General features: G+C 47.0%; 1 protein-coding gene across 3 annotated transcripts in view; it reads right to left on the bottom strand.

The window, feature by feature from the left end:
• rffl (ring finger and FYVE-like domain containing E3 ubiquitin protein ligase) overlaps positions 1-12,500 on the bottom strand; it is a 31,627-nt gene that overhangs the window by 8,525 nt on the left and 10,602 nt on the right. For 2 of the 3 annotated variants that reach the window (XM_062553372.1, XM_062553371.1), the window contains 3 exons: positions 6,600-6,731; positions 6,017-6,382; positions 4,073-4,141 (listed from right to left, as the gene is read on the bottom strand). In XM_062553372.1, coding sequence (XP_062409356.1) covers positions 4,073-4,141; positions 6,017-6,382; positions 6,600-6,731 — 567 coding nt within the window. The remainder of the gene's footprint in view (positions 1-4,072; positions 4,142-6,016; positions 6,383-6,599; positions 6,732-12,500) is intronic. The other variant, XM_062553373.1, reaches the window with a different exon arrangement.

Raw genomic sequence — 12,500 nt, forward strand, 5'->3', positions numbered from 1 at the left:
AGCCGCTACTGGGCCACAGCTCAGCCGTTACCAGGCCACAGCTCAGACAGGTACAGAGGTGCCCTGTGCTGGATGTCATGGAGGAGGACATTTAATAGTTTGTTTTCACAAACTCAACTTTATGTATTACTATTTACTTTTTGAATTAATCTAGTTGGCTACTGAACGGTTTGCTAAACAGCTCAGCAATGCACCGTACGTACGCTTATGCAAAGCATCTCTCTGCTCAGAGGAGCTCCATGCGATGCTCCATATGTGGAAAAACAAAGTACCAACACATAAAATGACTCTCAGCAGCTGTTACAAAAACATTAACTGCAGTGTACGTTTTTTTGTCCCCATTGGCAGACAAGTGTGACACTTCCTGTTTCCCATGTTTAAAGATCCATCCAGAGTCGTGAGTTCATACACAAATCCTTAGAAACTGTGCAACTGCGGTCTAAAATCTATGCTTTATCATTCTATGTTTGGGGTGTCTTCGTTGTCTGTGTGTGAAGGTGGCTCTGGACGATCTCTGTGCAACAGCACTGGAGGGTAAATTCCTGCTCTCTACATCACTGGCCTCTACAGAAGCAACGAGGCATGACCAAGCAACATGTTACAACATCACCACCTACACGTGGGGGAAAAAAGCTCTTCTCAATAGATCTGTAATCATGGAAACCCACAGAGTTTGTGTAAACAGTTTAGATTTCGATCTTATTCACCCCCATCTTAATAAGCGTGTAGTCAGCGGACTTGCATTAAGCATGCCAGCCGTATGAACTGTATCTGCGGAGTTATCCGCATTCATCAAACACCACGCAGGGTCTGTTGTGGAGACACACTGTCTTATAACACACTGATAGCGCAGCAATAAAAGCACCCGCAGCCTTCATCATTAGTGCCTTCATTAACTGCTATTGAATTTCCCCTTGGGGATCAATAAAGTATCTATCTATCTATCTATCTATTCAGCTGTGTGGGAAATGGCTTTATAACTAGTGGTAAGCCAACAGGGACAGGCTCTGGGTTAGGCAATAGTGTTGGTCTCTGTCCATTGAGAACGAGAGCGGGAGGGTGTGTGTGTGTGTGTGTGTGTGTGTGTGCGTGGGTGGGTGGGTGTGTGTGCGTGCACGTGTGTGTGTGCGTGCGTGTGTGTGCGTGCGTGTGTGAGAGAGAGAGAGATGGAGAGATAATAAAGGAGGTAATAGAAGAGAGCAAAAGAAAGAAGTGAGAGAAGAGTGTGAGAGAGAAAGAAAGAGAGAAAAGAGAAAAAGAGAGAGGGAGAAAGAGCAACGAAGAGCAAGAGAGAGAGAGTGAGAGAGTGTGTGAAACAGACAGATGAAAGAAAGCCACAGAGAGAGAGAGTGACAGGGTAAGAGAGAAAGAGAGAAAGTAAGAGAGAAAGACAGATACAACACTGCTTTAGTACCTTCTGTACAGGCTGAGGGAGTGCAGAGTAGCGGGAGAGAGAGAGAGAGAGGAAGGGCCTTCCTATTGAGGACACAGGCAGAGCTGGCTTCCTATTGAGGACACAGGCAGAGCTGGCTTCCTATTGAGGACACAGGCAGAGCTGGCTTCCTATTGAGGACACAGGCAGAGCTGGCTTCCTATTGAGGACACAGGCAAAGCTGGCTTCCTATTGAGGACACAGGCAGAGCTGGCTTCCTATTGAGGACACAGGCAGAGCTGGCTTCCTATTGAGGACACAGGCAGAGCTGACTTCCTATTGAGGACACAGGCAGAGCTGGCTTCCTATTGAGGACACAGGCAGAGCTGGCTTCCTATCGAGTAGCCTACACAGGCAGAGCTGGCTTCCTATTGAGGACACAGGCAGAGCTGGCTTCCTATCGAGTAGCCTACACAGGCAGAGCTGGCTTCCTATTGAGGACACAGGCAAAGCTGGCTTCCTATTGAGGACACAGGCAGAGCTGGCTTCCTATTGAGGACACAGGCAGAGCTGGCTTCCTATTGAGGACACAGGCAGAGCTGGCTTCCTATCGAGTAGCCTACACAGGCAGAGCTGGCTTCCTATTGAGGACACAGGCAGAGCTGGCTTCCTATCGAGTAGCCTACACAGGCAGAGCTGGCTTCCTATTGAGGACACAGGCAAAGCTGGCTTCCTATTGAGGACACAGGCAGAGCTGGCTTCCTATTGAGGACACAGGCAGAGCTGGCTTCCTATTGAGGACACAGGCAGAGCTGACTTCCTATTGAGGACACAAGCAGAGCTGGCTTCCTATTGAGGACACAGGCAGAGCTGACTTCCTATTGAGGACACAGGCAGAGCTGGCTTCCTATCGAGTAGCCTACACAGGCAGAGCTGGCTTCCTATTGAGGACACAGGCAGAGCTGGCTTCCTATCGAGTAGCCTACACAGGTAGAGCTGGCTTCCTATTGAGGACACAGGCAGAGCTGGCTTCCTATCGAGTAGCCTACACAGGTAGAGCTGGCTTCCTATCGAGTAGCCTACACAGGCAGAGCTGGCTTCCTATTGAGGACACAGGCAAAGCTGGCTTCCTATTGAGGACACAGGCAGAGCTGGCTTCCTATTGAGGACACAGGCAGAGCTGGCTTCCTATTGAGGACACAGGCAGAGCTGACTTCCTATTGAGGACACAAGCAGAGCTGGCTTCCTATTGAGGACACAGGTAGAGCTGGCTTCCTATTGAGGACACAGGCAGAGCTGGCTTCCTATTGAGGACACAGGCAGAGCTGGCTTCCTATCGAGTAGCCTACACAGGCAGAGCTGGCTTCCTATTGAGGACACAGGCAGAGCTGGCTTCCTATCGAGTAGCCTACACAGGTAGAGCTGGCTTCCTATTGAGGACACAGGCAGAGCTGGCTTCCTATCGAGTAGCCTACACAGGCAGAGCTGGCTTCCTATTGAGGACACAGGCAGAGCTGGCTTCCTATCGAGTAGCCTACACAGGTAGAGCTGGCTTCCTATTGAGGACACAGGCAGAGCTGGCTTCCTATCGAGTAGCCTACACAGGTAGAGCTGGCTTCCTATTGAGGACACAGGCAGAGCAGGCTTCCTATTGAGGACACAGGTAGAGCTGGCTTCCTATTGAGGACACAGGTAGAGCTGGCTTCCTATTGAGGACACAGGCAGAGCTGGCTTCCTATCGAGTAGCCTACACAGGCAGAGCTGGCTTCCTATTGAGGACACAGGCAGAGCTGGCTTCCTATTGAGGACACAGGCAGAGCTGGCTTCCTATTGAGGACACAGGCAGAGCTGGCTTCCTATTGAGGACACAGGTAGAGCTGACTTCCTATTGAGGACACAGGTAGAGCTGGCTTCCTATTGAGGACACAGGTAGAGCTGGCTTCCTATTGAGGACACAAGCAGAGCTGGCTTCCTAGGGAGGAAAGGCCGTGTTTGCAGTGCAGTGTGGGAGTAGTAGAAGAGGAAAGAGCACTTCCCCACTGAGTGCAGTAAACTCAGCACAGTCAGGAACCAACGTTTCCATCAATTCAGCCAAATTGGACCTCAGTTTGAATGATTGGAAAGCTCCCACACTTATTGGGAGAGCAGAGCACATACATTGGGCACAACTAGCTGCACAGCACCAGCAACACTAATAAAGCTCAGTTGAAACCGAACAATTGAATTGAGAGACATACATACGTACATACATACATACATACATACAGAGAGAGAGAGAGAGAGATAGAGGGAGGGAGAGAGGTAGAGAGAGAAAGAGATATATATGAACTGATAGAGAGCTACATGAGCAAGACTGAGAGAACGAGAAGTGCAACAGAGCCACATGACCGAGTATGAGAGAGTGACATGAGACAGAGAGCAAAGAGGGGAGATACAGGGGACAGAGAGAGAGAGAGAGAGCAGGGGGAGAGAGAGAGAGAGCAGGGGGAGGGAGAGAGGGAGAGACAGAAAGAGAGAGAGGGAGAGAGAGGGAGAGAGAGAGAGAGAAAGAGATAGCAGAGGGGGGGAGGAGGAGAGACAGAGAGAGAGAGCACAGAGAGGAGGAAGAGAGTGACACGGGACAGAAACAGTGTGAGGGGGGAGGAGTGTGAGGGGGGGAGGCAGGAGATCGCCGTGGCGACCGTGTGGTCTCAGTAGTACCTGCGACTCCTGCTCTCCCCGTAGCTCCGCCTCCTCCTCCGCACCAGAGGACGCCGGCACAGATGAGCTCTGGGGGTCAGAGGTCAACACACTCAGAAACACACACTCCTGTCTCTTTACATACACACACACTTCTGTCTCTTTACACACACACACTCCTGTCTCTTTACACACACACACACTTCTGTCTCTTTACACACACACTCCTGTCTCTTTACACACACACACACACACTCCTGTCTCTTTACACACACACACTCCTGTCTCTTTACACACACACACTCCTGTCTCTACACTCAAACAAACACACACACTCACTCCTGTCTCTTTACTCAAACACACACACCTGTCTCTTTACTCACACACACACTCCTGTGTCTTTACTCTCACACACACACACACACACACACTCCTGTCACTTTACTCACACACACACACTCCTGTCTCTTTACTCAAATACACACACAAACACACTCCTGTCTCTCCACTCAAACACAAACACACACACACACACACACACACTCCTGTCTCTCCACTCAAACACCTTACAGGGAGGGTGTTGGGTGGGTTGAAAATTACATTTAAAAAGCATTCATATTTTCTCCCCCTCTCTCACTCTCATACACACACACACACACACACACACATGTGAGTAAGTGTGTAAGAGAGTGAAATGGGCGGGTGTGGATGAAGATGAATTGTGCGAGTTGCAGCAGGGTGGCAGATCACCTCTACAGATGTATGCAGTGGGGGGGGGGGGGGGGGGGGGCTTGCTTGGCTCTGTGCTGAAAAGAATAGGAGGGCTGATAGATGTATGCAGTGGAGGGGGGGGGGGCTTGCTTGGCTCTGTGCTGAAAAGAATAGGAGGGCTGATAGATGTATGCAGTGGAGGGGGGGGGGGGGGGGGGCTTGCTTGGCTCTGTGCTGAAAAGAATAGGAGGGCTGATAGATGTATGCAGTGGAGGGGGTGTGTGTGTGCTACAGTCGAGGGGGGGGGGCTGCTACAGACGTACTGTATGCAGCGGAGAGGGGGGGTGCTACAGATGTGTGCAGAGCTCCCCAGACACAACGCACACACACCACAGGACACAGATGAAGACAGACAGACAGACACAATGCACACACACCACTGGACACAGATGAAGACAGACAGACAGACACAACGCACACACACCACAGGACACAGATGAAGACAGACAGACAGACACAACGCACACACACCACAGGACAGACAGACACAACGCACACACACCACAGGACACAGATGAAGACAGACAGACAGACACAACGCACACACACCACAGGACACAGATGAAGATAGACAGACAGACACAACGCACACACACCACAGGACACAGATGAAGACAGACAGACAGACACAACGCACACACACCACAGGACACAGATGAAGACAGACAGACAGACAGAAACGCTAACTGAAAGGGAAAGTGTCCAACTCATCAAATAAACGTTGCTTCCAATTCCTATGTAAGCACGTAGAGCACTTATGCAAGCAGTCTGAGGCCGACCACACACACTTCTTACAGTCTGGGGTTTGGGACGGCATTAGCGTCAGGTGTGCAGGTGTGAACTGTGGAGCCGCTCAGGTGAGTTCAGAGATGCCCGTCTCACCTGTGAGTCGTCCTGGACATACACACACACACACACACACACACACTCCTGTCTCTCTGCTCAAACACACACACACACACACACACACTCACTCCTGTCTCTCCACTCAAACACACACACACACACTCCTGTCTCTCTGCTCAAACACACACACACTCCTGTCTCTCCACTCAAACACACACACACACACACACACACACACACACTCCTGTCTCTCCACTCAGGCCGATTCCAAACACTTCTCAGGTGAGGGGTGTGAACTGTGGTGCAGCTCAGCTTGTGCTCAGGTGAGTTCCGAGGTGCCCGTCTCACCTGCGAGTCGTCCTGGCCCGGCGTCGGGGGCCTGAGCGGTTCCGCCCGCGGCTGGGTTACCGTGGCGCCCGTGGGTACCCGTCCCGTCGTCGTCGTGGTGGGCGCCGGCTGCCCGTTGGGCTGAGGTCCGTGGTGGTGTGTGTGGTGGTGGTGTGTGTGGTGGTGTGTGTGGCTGCCGCTCGGCGGCGCCCGCGCGTGTGTGTGTGTGTGTTGTTGTGGCGGCGGCGGCGGCGGCGGCGGCGGCGGCGCTCCGGGCGTCGGCTGAGCGGGCCTGAGCCCCAGCACCAGCTCCACCAGCTCCTCCTTCTCACGGCACGTCTGCGTGGACACCTCGTGCAGGTGCAGGTAGTCACGCAGGTCCTTCACCTGCACGCAGAGTTCACTTTTAGTCCTGTTGCACGTTTACACACACACACACACGCGCGCACACACACACACACACACACACACACACACACACACGCACACACGCACACACACACACACACACACACACACACACACACACACACACACACACACACACACACACACACACACACACACACACACACACACACACACACACACGCAGGTGGTTCACCTTGAGCTTCATGAGCTCTGGGCGCAGGAAGATGGTGGCACAGAGGCGCTGGCACGTGTGGCACAGGCGCGGTAGGATGCGAGGGTTAAAGCAGCGGCCGCAGAAGTTCTTCTTACAGTCCATGCACACGTGCTGAGGGAGAGAGGAGGACACAGTCAGCACAGGGGGTATACACACACACACACACACACATATGTATCAGGGTATCTGCACATTTTTTATCAACAAATTTAATGACTTTTAAGACCTTTTTAAGACCTCTAAGAATACAAATTAAGACCATTACCACGGCAAAAATATATATAAAAAGTACGCTCTAGGCTGTTAAGTTTACCAAAGCACATTTGTATTTGAGTGACAGTGCAAATAGTGCACGTCAGGCAACTGCCTTCTCAATACTACAACAATACTGCTGTAAATAACGTACAAACAGTGTTTAAACAAATTAATTTGCAAATTACAAGTTAAACACAGTTAAAAAATGGACAAGGCTCCCGACTAACTTTTTGCGTTGGTTGCACTGGTGCGCCTAACTTCTTTTTCAGGTGCACCAGCACAAAGTTTAGGTGCACCCACATTTTTCATTGCATAGCTTTCTAACAGCAAAAGGTCACATTTTTATCGCACTCCTTTCATATAATGTGAATGATTTTTTATAAATATATTTGATAAAAAATCATTCACATTATATACAGTGCCTATAGAAAGTCATCATACCCTTTTGAAATAGTTACTTTCTTTGTCTTACAGCCTGAAATCAAAACCCATTTTTAAAAAAATCTTTTCCAGTTTTATTAACAAATTTAGCTGTACAACATCAAAATAATGAAAAAAAAGTAAACAGTTCTGAAAATTAATAAAAAATTAAAAACTAGAATAACAGGGTTGGAAAAGTCATCATACCCCTGACTTAATACTTTGTAAAGCTTCCTTTTGCTTTCATTACAGCCATCAATCTGTTTGGATATGTCTCTATTATAGCTTTGCACACCTAGATAGGGGAATATTTGCCCAATTTTCCGTACAGAAATGTTAAAATTTAGTCAAATTCTGTAGGGAATGGCGATGGACTGCTCTCTTCAAGTCAATCCACATATTTTCTATAGTATTTAAGTCAGGGCTCTGACTTTGCCACTCAAGGATATTCACCATCCTATCCTTAAGCCACTGCTTTGTTCTTTTGGCAGTATGTTTAGGATTATTGTCGTGTTGGAAGGCGAATGACCTCCCCATCCTCAGCTGTCTAGGAGAGGGACGCAGGTTTTCCTTAAGAATGTGGGTGTACTTGGCAGCATCCATTTTCCCTTCTATCCTGACCAATTGCCCAGTTCCCGCTGAAAAGAAACATCCCCACAACATAATGTTGCCCCCACCATGCTTCACACTAGGTATGGTGTGTTTTGGGTGATGTACTGTGTTGGTTTTCGCCAAACATTGCGCTTGGAGTTCAGTGCAAAAACACATCTGGAATATTCTCCTACCATGTGGAAAAAGCTTATATGATCAGATGAGACTAAGATCGAACTTTTTGGAGACTAAGATTGAAGTTTTTGGACTGAGCTCCAGGCGCTAACCAAACACAGTATACACACCCAAACACACCCAAAACACACCATACCTACTTTGAAGCATGGTGGGGGCAACATTATGTTTTGGGGATGTTTCTCTTCAGCGGGGACTGGGCAATTGGTCAGGATAGAAAGGAAAATGGATGCTGCCAAGTACACCAAAATTCTTGAGGAAAACCTGCGTCCCTCTCCTAAACAGCTGAGGATGGGGAGGTCATTCGCCTTCCAACACGACAAAAATCCTAAACATACTGCCAAAAGAACAAAGCAGTGGCTTAAGGATAGGATGGTGAATATCCTTGAGTGGCAAAGTCAGAGCCCTGACTTAAATACTATAGAAAATATGTGGATTGACTTGAAGAGAGCAGTCCATCGCCATTCCCTACAGAATTTTACTAAATTTTAACATTTCTGCACGGAAAATTGGGCAAATATTCCCCTATCTAGGTGTGCAAAGCTATAATAGAGACATATCCAAACAGATTGATGGCTGTCATGAAAGCAAAAGGAAGCTTTACAAAGTATTAAGTCAGGGGTATGATGACTTTTCCAACCCTGTTATTCTAGTTTTTAATTTTTTATTAATTTTCAGAACTGTTGACTTTTTTTTCATTATTTTGATGTTGTACAGCTACATTTGTAAATAAAACTGGAAAAGATTTTTTTTTAAATGGGTTTTGATTTCAGGCTGTAAGACAAAAAAAAGTAACTATTTCAAAAGGGTATGATAACTTTCTATAGGCACTGTATATAATCATTCAAACTAAATAACCCCCCCCCCCCCCATTTTTTCCCCTTTACTTTCTATATACTGAAATTTCTGATATTCATGACTGCACACTTTCTGCAGATTATATAGCCTACTATTTGTATTACAACTCTAGGCCTACCTCTTTAATTCAGCTGTCTGATTGATGCCTCAAAATATTGTAAACAAAGTAGCATAGTTGGCTAGTTTATCATACTCTACTGGTTGGACTGTTCAGTTTCCCCCACATGTGTTTAAGTTTCAAGGTAGGCTAATACTTTTTCTCCTTGGGACAGGTCCTTTTAGTCTTGGAGTTGGAAAACATTGGTGATGAGATGATCACTCAACTTGAATGCAAGAGTTTTAATAAAATGTGCAGTGTGCTATGATGCTAACCGGATTTCATAATATTTTAGCTAGTCGTCATTGCTTTTTTCACAATTGTGAATGTTTTATTTGGATTAAATGTGTATGTCGAGGGGTGGGTGTCCATTGAGCACGCACGAGAGAGAAAGAGAGAGGGCCAAGCCAAGGAGGTTTACTTCTATATTGTTTGGTAAAGTTGCACGCATAATCTACAATGAAAACAGGCGAAAGAAATGTATGCTCTCACCCGAAAAGCGCCAGGTGCACCATTGCAACCTCGAATATTTTTCAGTCGCATTCTTAAAAATCTTGGCTCGCGTCTGCCACTCTGAAACACTATCTCCGTCTGTAGGAACGCACACGCTACTTTTTACTGTGTTGTTATATTGTAACACCCACAATATTTGAGCGTGTCTACATTCGCAAAGCTGACGAAACGGACTCGGCACGACATGAAATTTAAGACCTCCTCATCGGAAATTCTAGAATTCAAGACATTTTACGACCTTGAAAATCCAAAAAAATAAATAAGACTTTTTAAGACTTTTTAAGGACCCGCGGGGACCCTGTGTATACATACACACACACACACACACACACATATGTATACATACACACACACACACACACACACACATATGTGCTGAGGGAGAGAGGGGAGGACACAGTCAGCACAGGTGGTACTGTATACACACACACACACACACACACACACACACACACACACATATATATATATACATACACACACACACAAAGATGGAGAGGAGGGAGGGGGGACACACCATCAGTATAGTGGCATACATACACACACACACACACAATCAAACACTTCTAGCAGCTGTAAGACAGACACACACACACATAAACATACATGTAATGCACATGTGCTGGAGCAAGGGGATGGGGAGGTGTCACATAGTCAGCTATATGGCATGTACTCTCTCTCACACACACACACGCACGCTAAAGGAATGGAGAAAGGTCACACAGTCAGTTGGAGTGGAGAATGACACACTGACTGACTGCTGTGGCGCATACTGTATACACACATACGAACGCCGCAGAGTCAAACACACATTTCTGACAGCTGTGACACAATCACAAACACACACACACACACACACACACACACACACACACTTCTGAATGCTTTGAGGAAGCAGCAGTCCTACACACACATGTGCTGTTGCAAAGCAATGTAACAGAGTTAGTTACTAGAGAACGCAACAACACATTCACGCATATTCAGGGACATTTAGGCATAATCAGTTAACAATAATTGATTGTTTTTTTGTGAATGAAATTGTTGCAGTTGCTAGGAAGATGGACAGAGAACCATCAGCAAGAACCACAGATACACAACTCTACACATTCAAACTTTAGATACGGTAACGCATAGAGAGATGGTGTCAAACATTGTACCTCATTGTTACTCAATCTGCGACTCAAGTGAGGTCTATGTTACTTTCAGCCATCCACATACCATGAAGGCATACTGTATCTAATTTATTCAAGATACCATGAAGGCATGTATACTGTATCTAATTTATTCAACATACCAGCTGAGGTTAGCCAACTGTTATCAGCCAAACTATTGCTGCTTTGCATTATCAATGTATACATGGGAGAACTCGTTTCACTTTGGCTTGTATGAGAAGTTCTCGTTTACCAAGTGGACCCTGAGGAACTGGTCACTGAGAGGGGGAATGTCCAACAGCAACTGAAAAGCGGTGGCCGAAAAAGAGAGACAATCTGGCAGCTGAGGTGCTGGAGTTTAAGGTGATGAAACTATGGAGTAAAAATGGAGACTCGCGGCAGTCCCAATTCTTGAGCTTCCCCTACAGCTTTGGCTTAGAGGCGCTAGGGGGAAGACAGCCGTCATTCAACCCCATCAACAAGTCAAATAACCGTTCCAATGACTCCGAAGCTGCTTGGTTAAGGCAGATTAAGCTAAAAAATCTTGCATAGTTCTGCTTTAAATCTGCAACGCTTTCAACCACCGGCCGTCCTATGGCAGAGTAGTTGACATGTGAGCATCCGGCAGAGCTCAAGAGGCAAGAGACTGGCCAACCTCCCCCACCAATCACGGTGGATGGTGTGAACAACTGGAACTAAAAACACTGTCAAACCATATCCCAGCAAAACAATAACAAAGCATGATGATGCACATCAGGCCCTCCCCTACACACACACACACACACACACACACACACACACACACACAAAACTAAAAACACTGTCAAACCATATCCCAGCAAAGCAATAACAAAGCATGATGATGCAAATCATTGTGTTAAGCTTACTGGCTGGGCAGGGCGGCTTAGTCACACCTTGATTATTATCGGACAAGCCTGTCAGAGCTTTATAATATGACCAGGTAAAAGGACATACACACACGCACAGACACACGCACACACACACGCAAACGCACACGCACACGCACACGCACACGCACACGCACACACACACGCTAACTGTGATAAGAAGAACAGCCATTGTGTGTGAAGGCCTGTATTAACTAAACATCACTCACAGGCTGGATTAGGGAAACGAATGCAAAGTGGGGTGATAACACAACATTAAAATGAACAGGCTCTTCACCCCTGCCTGCTCTAGCAATCCCACACACATGTGTGTTCTGACAGTAATCTCCCGCATATAAGCCGCAGGACAGTGTTTTATGCAAGTTAAAAGAAACAAAACCATATTAACACCATATTAACTGCCCCCCCTGTATTAACCTCATAGCTGAAGAAATTTTGCAAAATCAATGTATAAGCCGCGGCTAATAGTCAGGAAATTACGGGTATGCATCAAGCTCTGTGTCAGCTTGCCTACAAAGTAATCTCTGAATGCCCTCATACAGGCATATGCTACTACCACCCTACTGTTGTGCTCCTCAAACGAGCAACGTCTTGCTCTGCCACCAGTACACTCAGACCAAACTTTTAAAATCTGTTGTTCCTCGTTGGTGGAACGCACTACCAGTTCCTACTAGAGCAGACACATCCCTCTTCTTCAAAACATTTCTGAAGACCCAGTTCTTCAGAGAACATCTCCTTTCGTGGCAGTAGTACTAGTCGATCCTTGGCTTACCACCTGACTATAACTGACACTTGGCTATTTAAAAACAGCTCTCTCTGATGCACTTAATCTTGTTGCACTCTGCCTTCCTTTAAAAAAAATCCTAGAATTGTTGTGAGAATTGCTTTAAAA

The sequence above is a fragment of the Sardina pilchardus genome, chromosome 13, assembly GCF_963854185.1.
Source record: "Sardina pilchardus chromosome 13, fSarPil1.1, whole genome shotgun sequence".
Classification (NCBI taxonomy): Eukaryota; Metazoa; Chordata; class Actinopteri; order Clupeiformes; family Clupeidae; genus Sardina; species Sardina pilchardus.